Genomic DNA, 25,159 nt, shown 5'->3' on the forward strand with positions numbered 1-25,159 from the left:
TCTCGAGAGTGAACAGGATCTCCTGGCAAGAAGTCTCACTGCCTGCGACAACGTTCAGACGACACCACGGATAAATTCTGGTATCTTTGACATCAACTAACATACGCCGCTACTAGTCCATCAACAGGCGAAAATGTCTGAGGATACTGGGTAGTATTCAGAGGGCATTCTGTACGTCGTGATCAGGGTTCGGAAGTTGGGGCCCTTAGTATGAACGCTGGGAGAGTCTAAGGCGGAACTTCAGCAGTGCCTTTCGACTCGTTCGTTTCCGGACTAGAGTCTCTCACTTCAAATTGATACATCTCTGAAACTTTGTATCATCATCATGAAATTGCGCATTAGACGTTCGAAGTCAATAGTTTCTGACTTTCTCACTATAGTACCGAAAAAGCAAGTCACACAAACAAAGGATCTTCCAAAACAAGACTGACCAAGCACTGCCAAAAGGAAATGTCATAAAATAAGAGGGGTAAAAAATGTAGCTTTACGGACAATGTCGTTTTTTACGATACTGGCATGGTAAAATAAAGAACATTTATCTACATCTACATCCATACTCTGCAAGCCACCTTACGGTGTGTGGCGGAGAGTACTTTCAGTACCTCTATCGGTTCTCCCTTCTATTCCAGTCTCGTATTGTTCGTGGAAAGGAAGATTGTCGGTATGCCTCTGTGTGGGCTCTAATCTCTCTGATTTTATTCTCGTGGTCTCTTCGCGAGATATACGTAGGAGGAAGCAATATACTGCTTGACTCCTCGGTGAAGGTATGTTCTCAAAACTTCAAAAAAAGCCCGTACCGAGCTACTGAGCGTGTGTCTTGCAGAGTCTTCCACTGGAGTTTTTCTATCATCTCCGTAACGCTTTCGCGAATACTAAATGATCCTGTAACGAAGCGCGCTGCTCTCCGTTGGATCTTCTCTGTCTCCTCTACCAACCCCATCTGGCATGGATCCCACATCGGTGAACAGTATTCAAGTAGCGGGCGAACAAGTGTACCGTAACCTACTTCCTTTGTTTTCGGATTGCATTTCCATAGGATTCTTCCAATGAATATCAGTCAGGCGACCAAGGCCCTTCGGAAGAACGGAATCTACTCGCCCAACATTTGAGACGAGAATGCGTTTCTGTGTCGGTGGCACGTTATTTTGCTTGTGCTCCACCAGGACATACATATAACATAGGAAATATACGCAATCTAGGGGAAGAAAAAAATTTATTGTATAATCATCAACTGTGAATTTTCTGAAAAGAAAGTAATGTTGTTTTTGTAGTCTTCAGTCATGAGACTGGTTTGATGCAGCTCTCCATGCTACTCTATCCTGTGCAAGCTTCTTCATCTCCCAGTACTTACTGCAACCTACATCCTTCTGAATCTGCTTAGTGTATTCATCTCTTGGTCTCCCTCTACGATTTTTATCCTCCACGCTGCCCTCCAATGCTAAATTTGTGATCCCTTGATGCCTCAAAATATGTCCTACCAACCGGTCCCTTCTTTTTGTCAAGTTGTTCCACAAACTCCTCTTCTCCCCAATTCTGTTCAATACCTCCTCGTTAGTTATGTGATCTACCCATCTAATCTTCAGCACTCTTCTGTAGCACCACATTTCGAAAGCTTCTATTCTCTACTTGTCTAAACTATTTATCGTCCATGTTTCACTTCCATACATAGCTACACTCCATACAAATACTTTCAGAAACGACTTCCTGACAGTTAAATCAATACTCGATGTTAACAAATTTCTCTTCTTCAGAAACGCTTTCCTTCCCATTGCCAGTCTACGTTTTACATCCTCTCTACTTCGACCATCATCAGTATGGGGTAAATAACAGAAATATTAATCTTTAACTCTGTATTGTAATATATATGTATATTAAAAAAATTTGTTTCCTATGTGCATTTCTTGTGCACTTGACGCGTCCCACATCATAACGGCTACCGTACCGTGCAATTGATCAATGGAATACGCAACTAACTAACTAACTACCATATTTAGCCGCCGATACCACACAAGCGGCTTTCAAGTAAAATGTCTCACCTGCACGGGAATATGCGTAATGAATGTACGAGTGCAGGTTGTGGATGCGTGGTTGACGACGTACGGAGGTTTGGATCTGGACCTGAGTCGCTCACGGATAGCTAAATGGTAGGGCGACCGCTCGTGATAAGCGGGAAATCGGGGTTGATTCCCAGTCTGGCAAAAATTTTCATTGTCATCGTTCCATTCTCCAGCTGATAGTTGTCCATATACGCAACTGCGAACCCATTTAATGTAAATTAAACGTTACCTGAAACTTACAATGGCAGTTATACACGGCCACAAAATATTTCAACACTAAACAGTAATCAAGAAACGTCTACAAGGTCAAAACACAATACAACTTAATTATGTACTGGAAATGACTGGTGCTATTCACGAGCTAAGATTCACTCATCTAGACTGATGAGTACTAGTTGCACATAACCTTATCTCAGAATATCTTAACATACACACTCGAGTAATGAATTGGTAGACACACTTACACTAGGCAGTCCTCACTACTGCGAACTGTCGGTGAACAAGAAGACGAGCGAAACCCGTGGTCTTTACATTTAAGTATTTCCAGAATTGAGCTTCTCATAAGGCTTGAAACTTCGCGAGTGTGTTAGTGAACAGCCCGGCCTCGCCCCAGGTTCTGCCAGTGCTAACAGAACTGCACGCGCCTCCACCCCGTGTCGTCCAGACGTCGACTGCCACCGCCAGCGCTCATCAGCCCAGCCGCAGCGGCGCTGCCCGGCACCTCCCCGTTCCAAAGTCCCGCTCTCCTCAAAACTCCTCTGGCCTCGGGCGGGTACCGACCTTCATAGTTCGTAAAGGTGGGTATACCGATACGCAAGAAACCATCGTTAACCCGCTGCTTGGCAAACAGTTATCACATTTCAACCCCCCCCCCCCCCCCACGAATACGCCATCAAGCTGGGAGACGCCTAGCGCCTGTTGGCCGTCGTCTGTTGCAGGCCGCTGCTGAAGGAGATCAAGCAGGCGGCTGAGTCGCGGCTGGTGCTGGACTGCGACACGGACCTCATCATGCCCGTGCTGCGCCAGGCCGCCGACATCAAGCTGACCGAGGTCTACCAGTCCTACCTGCTCACCTCTCTGGTAGGCCAACTCACGGCGCTCTAGCCCTATGCGACAGGTGAACGTAACCTGTTTCTGTAATGTGTGACGCACTGTCACATGTGATCAATGGCCTACTATTCAGCCTGCTAGGTCCAGTTGTTTCATGAGGTGACATAGAACATCTTGTCCCCGAGTTTGTTGCTTGTAAATCTGAAGGTGGCTCTATAATGTATCCCCTGGCTACGTTTACATACACAGCCTAACAAAAAAAGTATAGTATCCAGAAGAGGAGGAGAAACGAAATGAGAAGAGAGAAGGGGATATGTGATGTTATTTCAGTGATTACAAAATCGAGTCAAATTTACAAAGAACTTGGCAGTATTCACCCACTTATCAATATAACCTTATTACTCGTCTGCTCTGGAAGTGATCTCTGTCTCCCTCTAACATACGAGGGTCACCCCAGAAGAAATGCGCACTATTTTTTTTTTCAAACCCATCTTTTATTCTACATGTTTGAAAGCTTTACAGTGTGTAGATACATCCTTTAGGAACAATATTTTCATTTCTCCACATAATTTCCATCCTTCTCAACTGTCTTACGCCATCTTGGAACCAGAGCCTGTATACCCGCACGGTAAAATTCTGGACCAACCTGTTGGAGCCACTGTTTGGCAGCGTGCACATCTTCAAACATTGTTCCACGAAGAGAGCCTTTCAGTTTCTCAAAGAGATGATAGTCACATGGAGCTAGGTCAGGACTATAAGCCGGGTGTTTCAGTGTTGTCCATCCGAGTTTTGTGATCGCTTCCATCGTTTTTTGACTGACATGTGGCCGTGCATTGTCGTGCAACAGCAAAACATCCTGCTTTTGCCGATGTGGTCGAACACGACTCAGTCGAGCTTCAAGTTTCTTCAGTGTCGTCACATATGTATCAGAATTTATGGTGGTTCCACTTGGCATGATATAAACAAGCAAGAGTCCTTCGGAATCCAAAAACACCGTAGCCATAACTTTTCCAGCAGACCGCGTGCTTTTGAATTTTTTTTCTTGGGTGAATTTGCATGATGCCACTCCATTGCTTGCCTCTTCGTCTCCGGTGAAAAATGATGGAGCCATGTTTCATCACCTGTCACAATTCTTCCAAGAAATTCATCTCCACCATTCTCGTTCTGTTCCAAAAGTTTGCTGCATACCGTTTTTCTTGTTTCTTTTTGAGCCACTGTCAACATCCTGGGAACCCACCTGGAACAAAGCTTTTTTAACGCTAACACTTTCAGTATTCTGCAAACACTTCCTTCCCCTATCCCAACGTAGCGTGACAATACGTTCACTGTGATGCGTCTGTCAGCAGTCATCAATTCGTTAACTCTCTGCACCTTGTCTGGAGTGTGTGCAGTACGAGGCCTGCCGCTGCGAGGACAATCCTTAATATTGCCGCGCCCGCTTTCATCACGTAACCTGCTTGCCCACCGACTAACTGTACTGCGATCGACAGCAGCATCTCCGTACACCTTTTTCAACCTCTTGTGAATGTTTCCCACTGTCTCGTTTTCACAGCACATAAATTGTATGACAACACATTGCTTCTGACGAACGTCAAGTGTAGCAGCCATCTTGAAGACATGCTGTGACGGCGCCACTCGCGGGAACAGGTTGAACTAAGTTTGAAAGCCGGCCGGAGTGACCGAGCGGTTCTAGGCGCTTCAGCCTGGAACCACGCGGCCGCTACGGTCGCAGGTTCGAATCCTGCCTCGGCATGGATGTGTGTGATGTTCTTAGGTTAGTTAGGTTTTAGTAGTTCAAAGTTCTCGTGGGCTGAAGACCTCAAAAGTTAAGTCCCATAGTGCTCAGAGCCATTTGAACCATTTAAGTTTGAAAACAAGCGGGAAGCATGTACCTAAACACTGTAAAACTTTCACACATGCAGAATGAAAACTGTATTTTTACAAAAATAATGTGCATTTCTTTTGCAGTGACCCTCGTACATACATGTGGTGTAACGGATATAAGAGCTGAGACTTCTATATGTGGTACCTTAATATGTGTTTGTTGTTTTTTCTCTGCATCGAACAATCTTCCCACAAACATGTCAGAAACTTTACAGCCTGGTGTTTTCTGCACGGTCGTAACTGTACCATTAAATGGACAGCACCTGTCAGAAGAGACTATCGGTTTCGTGTCCAAGTGTCCACACTTCAGCACCTGACTTGCTGCACAGGGAAAAAATGCCTTAATGCTTGCCCTTGTCACATGTACTTAATGGTACTAACCATTCTAAAAACATACGACTTGTAATAGCTATAATTACCAGGCTGCAAAAGCGAAGCAACCGGAAGGGAAGGAGGAAGCAAAACAACTTCATGGGTTGAGAGGGTATGTGATTTTATTTCAATGATTTCAAAATCGAATCAAACTTCCGAAGAACTTAATAGTATGAGTCCACTAATCAGTAAGACATTGCATCTCCTCTGGTCTGGGTGCATTCATTGAGTCTGTTGAAAAGGACATCATAAATCCGTTGTGCACTCTCCTGAGGCAACGACTGTTATAATGGTCCTTAATATCTAGATATTGTCACTGGGACATAGTTAACACCCATGCCGCACCCACATCTGCTCTGTAGTGGAGAGATCTCGGAATCTTTCTACTCATGAGAGCACCTTTGCATCGTGTAGATTTCCTGTATGAACACGTCTCATATGTGGACGACTAATGTCCTGTTGAAAAATGGCACCATGATACAGTCGCAGTAAGGTGACACATGAGGATGCAGGATGTCTGTAATATACCCCTCAGTCAGGGGCTGTGACAATGAAGTCATATGCACTGGCTGTCCCATATCATGACGCCTTGGGTAAAATCGCTGTCCCCCACAGGACATTGAAAGAATGGGACATCTGCCTCAGCCGCTGCTATATTGATCGATGATTGTCATCTGGTGGAGTGCCGAATCACTGAACACAACACGACGCCATTCATCAGAAGTGCATATTTGCTGCTCACCGTTCCACTGCAAACGCAGCCATTTGTGCTATGATGTTCGCAGCTGCCTCTACAAGGGATGGTAAGTCCCTAATCTGGCTGTTGCTTGTCTCCAACCAGTGGTCCAGGACGACACAGAACGTTGCAGGGAGTTCACTATGTGTTCTCGGATCGCAGGCGCGGATTTGAAGTGGTTAGGGTGTTCTTGATGCACAATACGTCGTTCCCCCTTGTGGTGATGAGAAATGGTCCACAGGAAATTTGACAGCAAGTAAGACTGCCGTCACTTTCCAACGCAGTCCAACATCGGGCCAATGTCAAATGTGAATGCCCCACATTTCTGGAAAATGCGTGATTCCGCCAGACGGCGAAATGGAGCCCTACGGTGGTGTCCCTCTCAAACTCTGCCAGCTGGTGATAACGCTGTCTCAAGTCGTATTATTGTTCGCATCACCTGCGACCAGCTTTGCGAAAGACGCGGCGACACTTTCTTCGCAACCCAACCATCATTTTGCACGACAATGCGCGGGGCGCATACCGCGCATGCTGTGGCTGCTCTGTTCGGTCGATGGGACTGGGGAATACAATACCGTCCACCACACTCCTCGGACTTAAGTCCTAGTGACTTTGATTTGATTCCGAAGATGAACGAACCACTTCGTGGCATTCACTTCTGAACTTTTCCAGAGATTAGCCGGGCAATAGACCGCTCCAACAGAACAGGCTCTAGTAATGGTATACTGCGCCTTGCACATCGCTGGCAACGGGTTTTACACAACGCTGGTGACTACTTTGAAGGACAGTAACAGGTGCAAACATGTAACTCTTTTCCGGCGGGGTCAGGGATTTTCTCTGCCTCGTGATGGCTGGGTGTTGTGTGCTGTCCTTAGGTTAGTTAGGTTTAAGTAGTGTAACCTCCCCACAAAAATTTTAAAAGAAAAGACAATATTTAATAAAAATGGACCCAAGTGAAACCTTCCCACAATGAAATGTACTGACAAAGGCAACAAAATGTGAAATTCGCAATCTGACTCTGATGTAAGCTCCCACAAAAATAATGAAAAACAATTCAGTGCTAATGAAATCTCAGTGACAATGATAATTCAAGTAAACCGAAATATCGGTCTTTGGCCCTGTGCAAATCAGAATTAAATTCTTACCTCATTGTATCTGCTAGTCAAATTTCTGCTCTTATTCTTGCGCACAGCTTGGAGGAACTGCATTGCAAATAATAATATTCCTTTTTTTTTTTTTAATTTAACTGAAATTTGTTTAAGGGAAGTGGAACGAAATTTAGTTCAATAAAATTGCTTTTGAAATCATAATTATTATTGGGGCACTTGTTGGAAATTAATTACAATAAATGAACTTTAAATTATCTGATGATTACCTTAATTAACAATATACCTCATTCAGCATCTTGACCAGAATGCCATGTCGGCGCTCCCCGACTGCGTCCCGCTCGCGACCGTGACAGGACCAGACCACTACTGAACTGAACTACATAACAACTACAACTGCACTGCTCTCAACGACTACTAACAGAGTACTCTTCGCAACACTCGCGCGGTCAAGCGCAGACTAACTACGATTATAGGCTCTCTGGTCAAAGATTTTAACGTGCCTCACCATCGCTACTATGTTACATACGTGTTTCATAACCCTCCACTGGGGGGGCAAAAATTTGGCAGCGATGGTGAGTCATTTGGACTTGCCATCGCAAGAAATTTTTACAATTTACAGAATATTCAAATTTAGTACATAAATTAAATGTTGTGCACATGCACCGAGTACAAAATATATCAGACAAAGACAGGATGTGAATACAAAACATAGTAGTAAATCAGAAAACTGTATATACAAATTATTTGACAGATAGCAAAGTGCACACGCACTGAAAAAATTCTTTAGCATTTTCAGAACAAATAAACAGAATGGCAGAAAATCGTGTTGATAAGTGACATGAGTGTACTCGCACTGGAGTTGAGAACATATTAGCAATTTACGAAATGTATATACAATTAGTAACAAATGACATAAGTGCATACGTACTGAAGTATTGAACATACAGAATGAGTACAAATCATATTGAAAAATGAGAAAAGTGCACAGGCACTGAAGTTCAGTAGAAAACATATTAACACACAACATAAGTGCACATGCACTGTAGTTCAGAACATATCATTAAAATAAAATAATAAATAAAAAAAATGTATATACAATATAAAAGACAAGAGTGCACATACTGTACTTGAGAACAAATCGAAAAAATGTCTTAGGCATTTTTGCAATAAATAAACATAATGGCAAAAATCATATCGACAAGTGACATAAGTGTACTCGCACTGGAGTTCAGCGAATCAAAAAAAATGTATAACCCATGAACATAAATAATGTTAGCAAAAAAATGATTTTCACTATGTGACAAGAATTAGGATAGGAAAGGGAAGGATTGCATCATGGTTGTAGCACTTTAGATTGCACACAGCTGTTCTGAAAGTCCATATCTTTCCACAGAAGTACAACACCAAGTGACACAATTTGAAGTTCCTTTCCCATCAGAATTTACCAGTGTAGCCAAGACACTGAACTCTCGTAGTAACATTTCATGTTCTCATTTTGGCAGTACATTAGGTACACCAAACAGTGGGACCATAATAACGTCTTCATCGCCCACAGTAGTGGACAGCATGTCGTGTCAACACCACGCTCTTACAAGGCACACCAACGTATAATTAGTGCAAAACCAAAGATAGTGCTCCATGATCACTAGGATAGACAGGACAAATGGACATTGCAGTAATTCAGGGTAGTTAGCTCATGAGGTGAAGGACATTAAGTCACATAATACTGACAATTACAGTCTTCATTAGTAGTTTGGGGCATTCATAGCCCAGTGATTGAACATTTCTGTACCAAGTATGTAGTATTACAGAAAAATGTTCATTAATTGTTTTACATAGAACCAGTAACCTTCTTTTCCTAGTTACAAAGCATTATTAAATAATCGCATTCTTTTCCAGTCACAAAGTATAGCATAGTTAATTAATTATGTGTCATTCCAATATAGTAATAATCATTAGCCTTTTCCTAATTACAAAGCATTATTAAAAAATCACATTCTTTCCCAATTATAAAGCATAGTTAATCATTTGTCATTTCAATATAGTAAGAATTATATTCTTTTCCAGTTACAAAGTATGGCATAGTTAATTAATCATTTGTCATTTCAATAGTAATAATCATTAGCCTTCTCCTAATTACAAAGCATTATTAAACAGTCACATTCTTTTCCAGTTACAAAGTACAGCATAGTTAATTAATCATTTGTCATTTCAATATAGTAAGAATAATTAGCCTTTTCCTAATTACAAAACATTATGAAACAATCATATTCTTTTCCAGTTACAAAGTATCAACATTGAAAACAAGAGCTAATTAATGGCATAATTAATAACATAATTTATTGAGTGACATTAATTATTGGCACTCAGTGGCCATCAAGTATCGAATAGTATAAAACATTGTTCCTCATTCAGTATTATTCAGATCATTAAGAAGTAATAACAATTCATTGAGTGACATTCAGATCATTACGAAGTCATTATTAAAAATCAGCTAATTACAGTCATAGCATTAATAAGCATGGGCATTATAAGTAGTCTCATTACAATAAACAGTGGCAGTTATTAGCCAGTTATAAAGCATTATTTTATATATATATTTTTTTTTGTATCATTACGAAGTCATTACTGAAGTGACATATTATTCAGAGTTGATCAGTATTATTCAGAACTTTCTCAAACTGGTATCGCTATTTGGGACTGGTAATACATTTTTTGTTAGCAATGCATTGCGTTTGGTAATTATAAGAGAAAGCAAGAAGAGAAAAAAGAAAAAAAATTGGTAGTGGGTTGTTCCTGTAAATCAAAAATGTGTAACGTCATTCGTCATGAGTCAGCTGTAGCAAGGTTATGTAACAAGGCAGTAATGTGATCACATGTATAAATGATAGACACAAATGGGTAAAAAAAAAAAAATGCAAGTACTAGAACAGGTATAATAAGTAATAGGTTTAGTATGTATCATGAAAAACTTCTCCTGGAAAAAAAACAAAATGGATTATTGACCTGAAAGAAGAAACGCACACTATGCTGAAAAGTAGTGAACTTCGAATTAACAAGTAGTGAAATGTGTATAAAATGTGTTCCATAGCTGTCCTTTCCAAAACTTTCCGTCATCCTACTATGCAATATAACACCTGCTGTCAAAACAAACTGCAACAAATACTTAAATAACTACGTAGCATAAATACATAACTTCAACATTATCCTCATCTGTAAAGAAAAAACTTCATTATCAATCACTTCATTATCCATATTATCATAACTTCATTATTATCATCACCTGTAAAGAAAAACTTCATTATTCGTAATAGCATATTCTTCATTATCATCTGCAAAAATATCACTTCATTACTCATTATACAACTATTCCTTATCTCTAGCATATTTCATCACTAAAACTAAGATGTGTAGTTCTGTCTGACAGCCTGCATCAATCGCTTCGTATTCTGAAAGAAAAAATTAGTTAAGACTGCTATTCTGCGATGTGTATTGTATATTCTTGTTAATGCTTGTTAATTCTGATCCATTTACTCTTCTTCATAAGGTTTTTGTATCCTCTTTCGTCTATTCCGTAGTTGAAATTCCAATGTCCGTTTAATTTATTTCATTTACGTATCATTTCTTTCTGAAATTGATGAACAGAGATTAACGTCTTGCATTTAAATCATATACCCACTAAATAATGACTGGTTTATGGTGACACAATTAACCATACAGCATAACATTACAGACAACGTAATATGTCAAAGACATTGACAGTGTTCAAAGCCAAAATGTACAGAGAATATCACAATGCAGCGCAAAAAATGTAAAAGTCACGATGTTGAGATGTCATAAGGCCAAAAAAAAAATGTCAAAGTCGACTGGTGTGTGTTATATCTTAACTATTTCACAGTGCATATAGACAAAACTGGAATACAATCGTACATAAAAAGTGGAAAATGTGCATGGTCTGATGTGTAACGACAAGAAAAGCGACCTGCTAATCTTACCTTGCCGGGCACTTGCCAAGAAAAAATACGATAATCATCAGTAATTAGTCAGGTGAAATAATGGCATTAGTAAATGGCATCATAGCATGTTACATCATAAAGTGATTTCATTCAATAAACGGCTTAATGTTTGAGATATGGTGATTGCCTTTCGATTTTCTGGTTCTCAAAGTTTCGACGTGTACAACATTGGGGTGAGGGATGCTGCGAATCCGATATGGACCTGCGTATAGAAGTTCAAATTTACTGCACTTACCTTTTAATTTGCTGGATAAATGGTGTGTACGTACTAATATTTTCTGTCCAACGTGAAAGTCGCGGCGTGTACAAACCTGTTTTTGCTGTCTTCTCCGGCGCTCTGCGGCACGTTTGATGTTGTTCAGCGCAATGTCAATTATTTCGTGGTGTCGTAAGCGACGAGATGTAGGAAAATTTACTAATTCTTTAATTTTGTTTGGTGGTTCAACGTTTTTCAGTATAACAGACGGAGATAGCATAGTGGATTCATTTGGAATGGAATTAATTACATCTTGGAATGAGAGAATGTGTGTATCCCAATCAATATGTCTTTTGTGGCAGTATATTCGGCACAGCTTACCAATTTCTTTCATTAATCTTTCACAGGGGTTCGAAGAAGCGTGGTACTTGGATATATAGATCGGAGAAATGTTTCTGGCTCGTAACATGCGTGTCCATACGCTACTACGAAATTGAGATCCATTGTCAGAAATTACTTTCATCACATGCCCTACATGAAATAGAAAATGTTTTACAAATGCTTTCGAAACAGTTTTAGCAGTAGCCTTGCGTAACGGAGTGAAAGTAACAAATTTCGAAGTGAGCTCAACAGCGACAAAGATGTAGCAAAAACCTCTGTTAGTTCTCGGAATCGGACCAAAAATATCTACTGCGGCCATGTGTCTTAATTTAACAGGTACAATGGGATATAAAGGAGGAATATGTGAAGTGGTGCCTGATTTAGCCTTCTGGCAAATTTTACAAGACGCTAAAACTCGTCGAATACGTTTCTCCATGTTGGTAAAATAACAGTTCTGTCTCAGTATAAGAAAACATTTTCGTGCTCCGTAATGTGCGTAACTTAAATGAGTGTACCAGATTAATTTGTTAACCAGTTCGTCAGGAATACATAATAACCAATTGTTGCTGTCAGGATGAGAACGGCGAAACAGAATGTCATTGCATACAGTGTAGTGGTTCCTAATCGTAACATTTTTCCTATCTTGCCAAAGGTGTTTAATTTCTTTCCACACATTGTCTTTATTTTGTTCTTGTGCTATGTCCTGTAATGACGATGAAATAAAATTTTCAAATGCTACTTGCTGAATGTACATGACACTGAAATTTGTTTTGCAGAAGTTGGTTGCTACGTCTTGCTGATTGTTGCCGAGAGAACGCGATAGTGCGTCTGCTATAACATTTTGCGTACCGGGAATGTGAACTATTGTAAAATTAAATTCCTGTAAATAAAGTTTCCATCTGCTTAATCTGTCGTGCGTGAATTTGGCCGAAAGTAAAAATTGTATCGCTCTGTGGTCTGTGTACACGGTGGTATGTCTGCCATAAAGAAAGTGCCGAAATCTCGTAAAAGCCCATACAACACATAATGTTTCCAATTCTGTAACGGAATAATTTCGTTCAGCAGGTGACAAAATGCGGCTTGCAAATGCGATGTTTTTGATTACTGTAGAGGCATCTTCTTCAATTTCCTGAAAAATATGTACGCCTAAAGCTGTGTTGGAACTGTCGGTGGCAATGGAAAAATCTCTGGTAAGATCTGGGTGCGATAAAAGTGGTGCATTCAACAAAGCGTATTTCAAATAACATTTTCGTGCACAAGATTCTGTGTGTCAAAAGTATTGCTTACATTATTGGAATATGCAACCTGTACTGTATTTAATCATATTCTATCTGACGTGTTATTGAATGTACGCTGAAAATTGTGCTGATTAATTTTACGTATGTCGTGATAGTCATTTCCATACGGCGCATTGCGATAGAGATTGAAATACTGTTTTTTCTGTACGTAGTTATTTCCTCGTGGCTATGCGTTACTATTTGTTGTAGCTGGGACTATACGTGCACGCGGCGAAACATTAAAGCTTGGTTGACCTTGTAGACTGCATTGTTGGTTAGGAATGCTAAGCGGCTGACTTTCATGCTGTTGTGGTGAAAAACGTCTATTGTTACAAAATGTGTTTACTGTTACTGATAATTTTACACGTACTGATGATTAAGATTTTGTCAGTTATTAAAATTACGCTGGTAGTTGTGGAGTGCCTAATAAAATTGTCACTTTCGGTATAACTTGTCAAATCCGGTTTTCTTTACATATTCTTAATTCTAAATAGAGCAATAGTTAAAGAGCGGTTTTGATAGATATAAAGGATAGTAGAAGAGAAGGCAGCAGTGCAGAAAACTAAAGATGAAACAGCACTACTACAGCTCGGGGCCCTATGCTCGCTACGGCACATATTCATTAAAGCGTAATGAATCCCCTGAGGTTAATTACACACTGCAAATACTTTTCAGCTTTTGCGTTACAGGCAATGGCGGTAAAAATTCAGAAATAAATTGCTGTATCCATACTAATTCAGGTCTTTGCATTACACGAAATGTTGGTAAAAATTCAAGAGCAAATTGTCGTATCCAGTTCAAAGCTAGTTTCTGCGTTACAGGTAATAGCGGTGAAAGTACAAAAATAAATCGACGTATCCAGTTCAAATCGTGTATCTGTGCTCTGTCATTATTAAATTCCTTACATTTTCTTACAAATGCAAACTGCTTATTATCAACATTCTCGTCACTGAATTTGAGAACACGTTCGGGTTTGTGTGAGAATCTATTTGTCTGTGTCATTTCGGATTTTAAGTCGCATAGTCTCTGTAAATTGCTCAAATCATACGCGCTGCGTGACTCTGACAAGTGTTCGCAAAGTGGCGTCTGTTGTATGTTATTATTAACTGAAATGTTTTTCATCTCTGTTACTTCTTGTTGTAAATTTGACAACTTCCTACGTAACGTGTTGTTAGATGAATCGATCTCATTAATTGTCTGCTGTAAATTTTGAAATTCAGGTGTTTGATTAAATGAAACCGGTGAAGTATCGTCTGATTTATTGTCATTAGCACTTTCGATAGCATCAATGCGACTGGCCAATTCATCATATTTTTCAGTCAGTATTTTTGCCTGATCATCGGTTTTAGAATCGGACGCATTAATCTGTTTTTGCAACTTACGCGTAGTTTCGCTCAGTTTTTTAACATCAGCTTTGAAGACATCGCAATCCTGCGTTAGTTCTAATTGTTCGAATCTGTCTGTCACTGTTTGAATATTTACTGTGTGTGTATCTGTTTTTGATTTAAGATCAGAAATTTCGTCACGTAATTCTGTGTTCGACTGTTTGATGGAATTAATTTCGTCGGACACTGTAGTAATATTATTGTCTACATACGTCTTCGCTTTCGCGAACATTTTACGTTTGTCTTCCTGTCTCTGTGCAGTGATTGTTTCCATGACTTGACGTTTGACTTTATTTTGATCTTGAATAAATTTGCGGAAACGTGTATTACTGTTTTCTATGTGGTGATTAAAGCGTTCGTCAATCTGAGTATTTTGTTGTTCGAATTTCGCGTCGATCTTTTCATCCATTGTGCGCGAAAGTTCTGCTGTCATTGCTTTAAACTCGTCGCTTAATTGTGTAGCTTTTTCAGAGCATTGTTTAGCGACTCCGCTAATTTCGTCTCTGAGTGTTTCTGTTGCGGCTGTTTGCATTTCCCTTAATTCTTGCGCAACAGACTTAATTTCTTCGCTATTTTTACGTGAACAAGCCTCAATTTCCACGCGCAACTGTTCCTTAGTGTCATGGCACTGCGCGGCAACGGCTCTAATCTGTTCACTAAGTTCTCTGGAATTGTCTTCTAATTTTTCATTCTGTTGTCTGACCTGTTCACTAAGTTTGTCTTGTTTTTTATCTAGTTGTTTGATATCCACACTAAGTTTGTCTTGTTTTTCGTTCTGTTCGTTCCTAAACTGTAGCATTATTGCCATAAATTGTTCCAAAGTAACATTACCTACTCCACTATCTGTGCTGTTTGATTGTGTACCTGGAATTGTCGCGCTTTGTGTGACCATTTGGTCATTCTGCAATTTACAAAAGGGATTATCATTCGGACCTACACTGTCACTCACTATTTCGGAATGAAATAAATCCGTCGTACCTTGTGTATCCTGTTCATTTTCATTAGAAATATTTGTCTGAACGTTACTTGAATTTTCCAAACCGGGTGTGTTATGCTGGGCAGCGCTCATTACAATAGTGCGCCCCGCGTCATCGGTTGTCGTCAGATCAACAGAGGACATAACCGAGTTCGTTTGTTCATCAGTAAGATAATAATCATCACTAGTAGTTGGAACGCACTGATTATCAGTGAACGCATGATTGTCACCATTACACTGCATGTCACAATTACTATCGGTCACGTTGTTTAAGTCGGTAAATTCATTCATAATACCTCGCGATACACTATTCACAGTCTTTCGCGGCATTTTTACAATAGTCACAATTTTTCACAAAATAAATAAGCACAATGCAAAAGCAACACACAAATACAACAGAGCAACGAATTGCCGTTGACCTGTAGAAAGAAAGTCACAAGTTAATAAAAGCGTTGCGCCAAATCCTAATTATATCTAAGCAAATAAGAGCAGATATCTGACTGTTGTTCAAAAGACTCTCAACGAAATACGATCCTGGACTGGGTGTCGCCAAGTGTAACCTCCCCACAAAAATTTTAAAAGAAAAGACAATATTTAATAAAAATGGACCCAAGTGAAACCTTCCCACAATGAAATGTACTGACAAAGGCAACAAAATGTGAAATTCGCAATCTGACTCTGATGTAAGCTCCCACAAAAATAATGAAAAACAATTCAGTGCTAATGAAATCTCAGTGACAATGATAATTCAAGTAAACCGAAATATCGGTCTTTGGCCCTGTGCAAATCAGAATTAAATTCTTACCTCATTGTATCTGCTAGTCAAATTTCTGCTCTTATTCTTGCGCACAGCTTGGAGGAACTGCATTGCAAATAATAATATTCCTTTTTTTTTTTTAATTTAACTGAAATTTGTTTAAGGGAAGTGGAACGAAATTTAGTTCAATAAAATTGCTTTTGAAATCATAATTATTATTGGGGCACTTGTTGGAAATTAATTACAATAAATGAACTTTAAATTATCTGATGATTACCTTAATTAACAATATACCTCATTCAGCATCTTGACCAGAATGCCATGTCGGCGCTCCCCGACTGCGTCCCGCTCGCGACCGTGACAGGACCAGACCACTACTGAACTGAACTACATAACAACTACAACTGCACTGCTCTCAACGACTACTAACAGAGTACTCTTCGCAACACTCGCGCGGTCAAGCGCAGACTAACTACGATTATAGGCTCTCTGGTCAAAGATTTTAACGTGCCTCACCATCGCTACTATGTTACATACGTGTTTCAGTAGTTCTAAGTTCTAGGGGACTTATGACCACAGCAGTTGAGTCCCATAGTGCTCAGAGCCAGCCATGTAACTCTTTTGTATCAATTGTGAATAAATAGTTGCCACTATTTAAGTTCCAACCTTCGTAAACTAACAAAATGTCTAAAAGGAAAAAGGAGCACTTACCATTTGGCATACCAATGATCTGCCGAGTGCCTCAAAATCATGTTGATGATTGCTACTTCTGTTTGACTAATGTAACTGGCTTTTCAGCAAAGAATAAGAAGAACATTAAGAACCCTAACCCGTCCTCAGCAATTATACCTATTCGCAACCGTGAAGACCTGCCAGATCCAACTCCTCCACTAGTGTGGGAAGAAGTTCCTAATTCTGATCGCGAATCTACAAACGCTGAGGAAGCACAATGTCAATCAAGTGAAGAGGAGCACTTTCCAGAACAAAGACCACATTTAACTACAGAAGCAGACTTGAATGACCTAGTTCGTGGTTTATACTTATCCAAGCAGCGTACAGAAATTTTATCTTCACGTCTTAAGGAATGGAACTTACTTCATGAAGAAACAAGAATTACTCACTTTAAGCAACGTAATAAAGATCTGATGACATATTGCCGTATGGTGGGCAACGCTTGTGCTTGAAGTGATGTAGCAGGATTAATAAAGCAGTCAAACATACCATACGATGCTGCTAACTGACGCTTGTTTGATGGTTCCAAGACCATCTGTAGCTGTAGGGTACTGTGTGACTATGAAAGAGAACTACCTAAATTTGTCAGAGATACTTGAAGCTATTAAGTATAATGAAGAAAATTGGAAAATGTGAGGTGATCTTAAGGTGATTGGTTTACTAACTGGTCTACAAAGTGGTTTAGAAAGTATAGCTGTTTCCTTTCTCTTTGGGACAGCCGTGCAACAGATAAACATTATACAGTTATCAGTCGCCACCACGAGAGAAATTGGCTCCAGGGAGAGAAATGTGAAATATGTACCTTTAGTGGATTCTGAAAATGTTTTCCTTCTCCGACTGCATATTATGGTCGGCCTTATGAAGAATTTTGTCAATGCTAGTGGTTTCATGTATCTACGTCAGGTGTTCCCAGAATTAAGTGACGCCAAATTGAAAGAGCGGATTTTTACTGGGCCACAAATTAGGAAGTTAATGCACGATCAGAACTTCGAAGAAAACTTAAGTCAGTTAGAACTTCCAGCCTGGCGATCTTTTAAGGATGTCTTTGAAGGTTTCCTAGGGAATAGAAAAGCAGAAAACAGTGACTTATTAGTGGGAACTCTTTTAGAGAACTATAAAAATCTTGGACGCAGAATGTCAGTAAAAATGCACTTCCTTCATTCTCATTTAGATTTCTTCCCTATCAATTTGGGAGTGGTTAGTGACGAACACGGAGAAAGGTTCGATCAGGACATTTTTCGAATTGAAAGCTGCTTTAAAGGTAGATGGAACCCTTCAATGTTAAATGATTACTTTTGGTTTTTGAAGCGTGAAGGATATATATATATATATATATATATATATATATATATATATATATATATATATATATCCAACAGAAGGAAGTTGTCATCAAAAAGACTCAACCCTCCACCCATCATCGAGCAAATGAATGTCGCAATTTTTCTTATAAAAATGCATATTAGGCCTAGGCCACTAGAGTAGGATAGTTTTATGGCATTAAGTATGTTATATATTGTCTAAATTTAGTGTAGGCCACCCCAGTCTCTGTCTTTAGATATAGGCGTTTAAAAACCGCCGTAACAAAAAATTGGAGTGTGATGGCGAAAATCTAACTGCATTTTCAGATTCAACAAGTCCAAATTAATTAGGTCCACCGTGGTTTATCTCTATATCTGCAAAAACTTTTTTTTTGTTGTATAGTGTAATCATTTACACATCTGACGATAGTGCGTGCGTGTACCAAGTTACAGTGACATCTGATAATGCCTTCCTGTTGCTTTACTTTTTTTCAGGTTGTGTAATTACTATAAAGGGCAGTGCTGACGTCTAGAGAGATATTGTGTGTGTAAATCTAGTGTCTCTGTCAGATTATCTTCCGTATAAGGAATCTCTCCCACTGACGATTTTCGTGCGTAGCCCATTGTTCCCATGGCACCATGCAGTATTCTTATCTTGCGTAGGCACCGATGAACACCCGGCGACGTATGCAGCATCTTCTTTGACGTTTAGAGACATGGCGGGTTTCCCAGAAAGAGGACTTGCACCTATTATTGTTTGTTTTGGATTATGGACAGAGGACTATAAGTATATTGCGACCGTTCATTTTTATTCCCATATCGTCTATTTACGGAATGGTCCTCGGAATATCTCGGGAGGAGGAGCCTGAAAAGGAGTCATACTAGTGTTCCTATAACGGACTAACCGAGTCGTGTATCTTACCGAATGACAGTTTGTGTGTTACTTCGGAATGGCGACAGCATTATACCTTACAGGTCCTCTCTGGTGGCTACATTCATCGAAGATCTTCGCGTAGAACAGAGTGTGGTTAATTAGACAGCCTTTCGCCCCATGTTTATAAATTTGAGACTATCTAATGGAAGATAGGTGGAATAATCTTGTATGTGAAGCGACATTATGAACACAGTAGATTTTGCAGAACGAACATTTTTCACTTCTTACTGTATTTCCATAGCAAAGGTTCCGTCATTGTCAGTGTCGAAAGCCTAAACACATACTACTCCTTCATTTATATATAAATGGTTCATTGACTAAATAACCAGAAAATTTGGTTAAAATATGGAAGTGGAGGTGAAGGAAATTTCCGTAGCGTTTTTTGGGAATTAGACCGGGAAACCTCCGTAATGAATTAGGATAACCAGGCACCACATAAAGCACTATGCTGGGATTTTAATTTAGGCTCTCCTGAATACCAACCCATTGCGTAAGCTCGGAGCTGATCGTTTGATTATTATTGCTTCCTTAGTGATTGCAGACTGATCGACATACTCGTATGCGACCTCTCGGAAACGAGCACCGATTCGCAGGCATTGCTGAGTGCATAGCCACTGTCTCTGCTGTAGTGTCTGACGAGCATTTCGATTTCGGCGAAATTTTTAGTAACTGTGTCCCGGCAGAAGGAGGCGCAGCACAGAATTTTTGTTTTGTGAAACGTAATATTGTGCTAGGTCTTCTAGGTTCCTGTATACGTTGTAGAGATAATGTTGAGAACAGCGTTATGTAACAGTACGGCTAGACTGTGCTGAAAGTTTCTGTCATATGCATATTAAACTTTAATTTTTAGAATTACGAGCCAAAACTACATTCAGCGTGGTGCAACATCCTTTTTCTATTGATACGCCATCGATAAGCAGGTCCTGAACCTTCTTGTCTTGGATACAACATATACTACTTTGTATCGTTTCAAACAATGGAAGAGGTGGGGTCACTGTACCCCTATCACAGCTATTGCCAAATCCAGAATAACACGCCGACCCCGTGGTGACGCAGGACAATGCTTAGGCACAAGAGGAAATAAGAAGAAATGACTTCCAGTATTATAAAATGTTTCCCATCTGTTCTGGGAACTACATACTACCATACACTACTGTTAGTGTAATTTTCCTGAAATTAGATTGAAATCGCGGCCGTTCTAATCTCGTATACTGCAAGTCGAGTTTAATTGAAAATACGGTATCACACATTCCAAATAAGATGAAATTCATTTTAATCATGATTATTTATTAATCTGCACTTGTTCATTAAGTTAAGGTTACTGTATTTTCTGTCTAGACTAAGCTCCACTTAATGTAGTAGATATTCATTAATGAAACCGTTTTCCTCTGACTTCAGTATATGGAGTGAAATGGGTGTAAGTGCAGAAATTTGTATTGTTGTCTCAAGATGCTATCCTGAACAACATGACATCAGTATTTACGTCATTTCCAGTCCAGCGATTATAGCTATTAGGAGCCTTAGGTTTGTTAGTACCTCCAAGTGCATGCGGCAAGAGCAAGCCATTAATGCCTATTGTCCCGTGGGCAGCAGGTCAGACGCTGAAGTGGACGCGAAACAGGTAGTATACACAGACAGCAGTGGGCCACTCAGTAGTGCAGTTACGACCGTGCAGAAAACATTAGTTCGTACAGTTTGTGACGCGTTTGTGGGAAGACTGTTTGACGTGGAGAAAAACCCAACACATTTGTGAGTGTACATACCAAAATAACCAAACTCGTACCCGCTACATCCAGTATAGACAGTTCACAAGGAGATGGCTGCAACTACAGGAACAAATAACCATTTACAAACACTCCATAGCCGGCCGGAGTGGCCGAGCGGTTCTAGGGGCTTCAGGCTGGAACCGCGCGACAGCTACGGTCGCAGGTTCGAATCCTGCCTCGGGCATGGATGTGTGTGATGTCCTTAGGTTAGTTAGGTTTAAGTAGTTCTAAGTTCTATGGGACTGATGACCTCAGAAGTTAAGTCCTATAGTGCTCAGAGCCATTTGAACCATTTGAAATACTCCGTACTCTAACCTTTAGAACAACAACTTCTGTTTGTGCATATGAACAACTACTTGTGCAGGACGCCCATACAATGGACTTCACGCAGTTCCGCCTCAGTGGCACCAACATTACCATCTTGAGGCTCATCCAGCCGGAAAGCGAAGCGGTTATGAAGACAATACAGGATTTCGAGTACCCAGGAACAGAAGTGGCCGATACGATAACACCGCAGACGATACGGGTAAGGAATGAGTTCTGTCAAATTAGTACTATTAATCGTCACAACATATACTGTCCGGCCGGCCGGAGTGGCCGAGTAGTTCTAGGCGCTACAGTCTGGAACTGCGCGGCCGCTACGGTCGCAGGTTCGAATCCTGCTTCGGGCATGGATGTTTGTGATGTCCTTAGGTTAGTTAGGTTTAAGTAGTTCTAAGTTCTAGGGGATTGATGACCTCAGAAGTTAGGTCCCATAGTGCTCAGAGCCATTTGAACCATATACTGTCTGACGCAGATAATAAGTGAGGAACAATGTATCAAATACATCACTTAATACTTTTCAGTGATACCAGATTTCTCCCAGAGTTATCTCCTGTTATATATCTGAGCTAGATCAAAAAAATATGAATCACTGGGTAATAAAAGTAATAGAGTCTAGTGAAGTAGCTGTATACAGGTATCACATCTTACTAGCAGTAAAGGAAACAAAAGAAAAATTCGGAGTAGGTATTAAAATCCATGGAGAAGAAATAAAAACTTTGAGGTTCGCCGATAGTATTGTAATTCTGTCACGGACAGCAAAGGACCTGGAAGAGCAGCTGAACGGAATGGACAGTGTCTTGAAAGGAGTATATAAGATGAACACCAACAAACGCAAAACGAGGATAATGGAATGCAGTCGAACTAAATCGGGTGATGCTGGGGGAATTAGATTAAGAAATGAGACACTTAAAGTAGTAAAGGAGTTTTGCTATTTGGGGAGCAAAATAACTGATGATGGTCGAAGTAGAGAGGATATAAAATGTAGACTAGCACTGGCAAGGAAAGCGTTTCAGAACAAGAGAAATTCGTTAACATCGAGTATAGATTTAAGTGTCACGAAGTCGTTTATGAAAGTATTTTTATGGAGTGTAGCCATGTATGGAAGTGAAACGTGGACGATAAATAGCTTAGACAAGAAGAGAATAGAAGCTTTCGAAATGTGGTGCTATAGAAGAATGCTGAAGATTAGATGGGTAGACCACATAACTAATGAGGAGGTATTGCATAGAACTGGAGAGAAGAGAAATTTGTGGCACAACTTGACTGGAAGAAGGGATCGGTTGGTAGGGCATATTCTGAGGTATCAAGGGATCACCAATTTAGTATTGTAGGGCAGCGTGGAGGGTAAAAACTGTAGAGGGAGACGAAGAGATGAATACACTAAACCGATTCAGTAGGATGTAGGTTGCTGTAAGTACTGGGAGATGAAGAAGCTTGCACAGGATGGAGTAGCATGGAGAGCTGCATCAAACCAGTCTCTGGGCTGAAGACCACAACAACAACATTAACTATTTGTTGTTGCAATTTCTTCCGTCAGTGGATATTAGACTGTCTTAATTACAAGCGTATCTCGCTCTCCGACGGTCACCGAGCTGTGTGGCGAACAGGCTAGCATATTGGATTCGCATTCGGGTGGACGAATTCCGGGGATCCCGATTTACGTTTTCCGTGATTTCCCTAAATCGCACCAGGCAAATGGCAGAATGGTTCCTTTGAAAGGGTACGGCCGATTTCTTTCCCCATCCTAAAAGAATCAGAGCTTTTGCTCCGTCTCTAATGACCTCGATGTCGACGGGACGTTAATCCCTAATTACCCTTCCTGACAGTCTACCTACTGTAAGGCGTCTGTTTACACAAAAAGCTAAAAGTTATTTCGCAATGTTAATTTCTAAAATAATGAACACCACTGCGCCGAATCACTCTGAAAACAGCTACTGTATGACACCCTTACCTTCACCTGAGTGTTTCTTTAGGTACAGCGAAACTTGGAACCTCGCCAAACCTGTTTCCGGTTGGACTTGTTTCAGACGGAGACGGCGCTGATGTACGACGCTGTGCGTGTGCTGGCGGAGGCGCTGTTCAAGACGAGCACCATGAACTGGGTGCAGGAGCAACCGCTCAACTGCTCGGACGACACCGCCGTCTGGGACCGCGGCGTCAGTGTCCGCGAGTTCATCAAAGACGTGAGTGCCGAGGCGTCCAAACTGACACGACAAGGACGGCTTTATCACATGTTGGCCGCTCCAGATGGCTGAAACTCACATTCCCAACCCAGTATATTCATGGTAAAGTAAGCCATCTCGACTAAATATTAGCCACTCCTTCAAAGTACACAATTCATTGGTGTGTAACTGGTACCAGTCTGTCATGTTAAGCCTCTGCCGCTGATGTAAGTGATGGCAGTGAGGTGGTATGCATCTGCCAGTAGGTTGTATACTGAAGTGACAGAAGTCATGAGACAGCGATATACCGAATGGTTCCATTTCGGAAATTTTAGGGAATTCAATATTCCGAGATCCACAGCGTCGAGAGTGTGCCGAGAGTGCCAGATTTCAGGCATTACCTCTCACCACTGACAACACAGGAGCCGACGTCCTTCATTTAACGAACGAGAGTAGCAGTCTTTACACAGAGTTGTCAGTGCTAACAGACAAACGACACTGAGTGAAATAACCACTGAAACCAATGTGAGACGTACCATGAACGTATCCATTAGAACAGTGCGGCGAAATTTGGTGTTAATGGTCCATGGCACCCGGCAACCGAGGCGAGTGCCTTTGCTAGGCCAGGCGCAAATTGAGACGCTTATAGCACGTGTGACGTGACACGACACTACAGCGCGACACGAACGTGCCTCACGAGTCGCGCGGGTGCAGCGCATATTGCGACGAGCACTACTTCGCACGCGCCGACTGGCGAAGCTCTGCGCTGACAGAACCGAAGCCCGCGTAACCTGTTTTCTCAAACGATTTTACAGAAACTATTCACTGAAAATATTTGATTTTTGCCTTAGTTGTGGCGTTATATGTCAGTTTCGTGGCGAAGTGCCCATCATCTCGCTAATGACCAATCTTATTGTGATGCACACATTTTAGTAAGACACTATGCAAAACGCAAAAAGTTTGCAACGAAAATTAGGGGTCGCTATGATTTTGCGATTGGTGCGTATTACACCATATGTTGCTGCGTATGAAATTTAGGTAACATGTTGAATTTTTGTTTAGACTTGGGAGGAGGTCTCGATCTGCCTCCGATCTCGAGAAAATGGATCCTATGTAACGCGTTCACTTCCGATCTCACGCCGGCGAGAATGAAATACTCGCAACATCTCTCATATCTCCTAAACCGCTCGAGACATCGAAACGAAAGTTTGGCGAATGATAGCACAGAAGGTGGAGAGTGTTTTGCCAATTCTTAAACACACGGAACATTCTTATCTATGGCGATATATCAGTACTTATACTTCCCTTTCTATTTATTTCACTCCAGTGACTGTAATTTTTTAAGGGTTATCGACAGCTAGCGAAACAAGAGCTTCCTAGTATGAAAATAAACATGAAATTTCTTCTTTCTTGTTACAGAGGTTTTTCGTAAGCTATTGAGCTCTGTGATTGCCAGTTACTTGTTTAATGAGGCACTCTGTTTCGGAATTCTGTCGCAATGGCTGCTGTGAGATGAGTTTGGCAAATTACACTGTGACAAAGGAAGTACAATTAAACCTGTCACCTAGAGAAATGTGGCCGTTACTCATAAATGGTGATGCTTCTTCGAATGAGAAAAGGTTAACAATTCACACAAAAATAGATTGGCAATTCTTTTGGAATTTTGGTGAAATCCCCGTAACCCATCGTATTTTTAACACTGAGCGACTGGAATGGAAACTTACCAAAGGATTTTATTCCTTCT

The 25,159-nt window shown here is 40.6% G+C and overlaps 1 protein-coding gene across 1 annotated transcript in view; it reads left to right on the forward strand.

Moving 5' to 3' along the window:
- Nucleotides 1-25,159, forward strand: part of LOC126162132 (glutamate receptor ionotropic, kainate 2-like) — a 267,360-nt gene that overhangs the window by 111,292 nt on the left and 130,909 nt on the right. Inside the window, exons 6-8 of the mRNA XM_049918426.1 lie at nucleotides 2,996-3,137; nucleotides 21,294-21,455; nucleotides 23,281-23,436. Coding sequence (XP_049774383.1) covers nucleotides 2,996-3,137; nucleotides 21,294-21,455; nucleotides 23,281-23,436 — 460 coding nt within the window. The remainder of the gene's footprint in view (nucleotides 1-2,995; nucleotides 3,138-21,293; nucleotides 21,456-23,280; nucleotides 23,437-25,159) is intronic.

This window comes from Schistocerca cancellata, chromosome 2 (genome assembly GCF_023864275.1).
Source record: "Schistocerca cancellata isolate TAMUIC-IGC-003103 chromosome 2, iqSchCanc2.1, whole genome shotgun sequence".
Classification (NCBI taxonomy): Eukaryota; Metazoa; Arthropoda; class Insecta; order Orthoptera; family Acrididae; genus Schistocerca; species Schistocerca cancellata.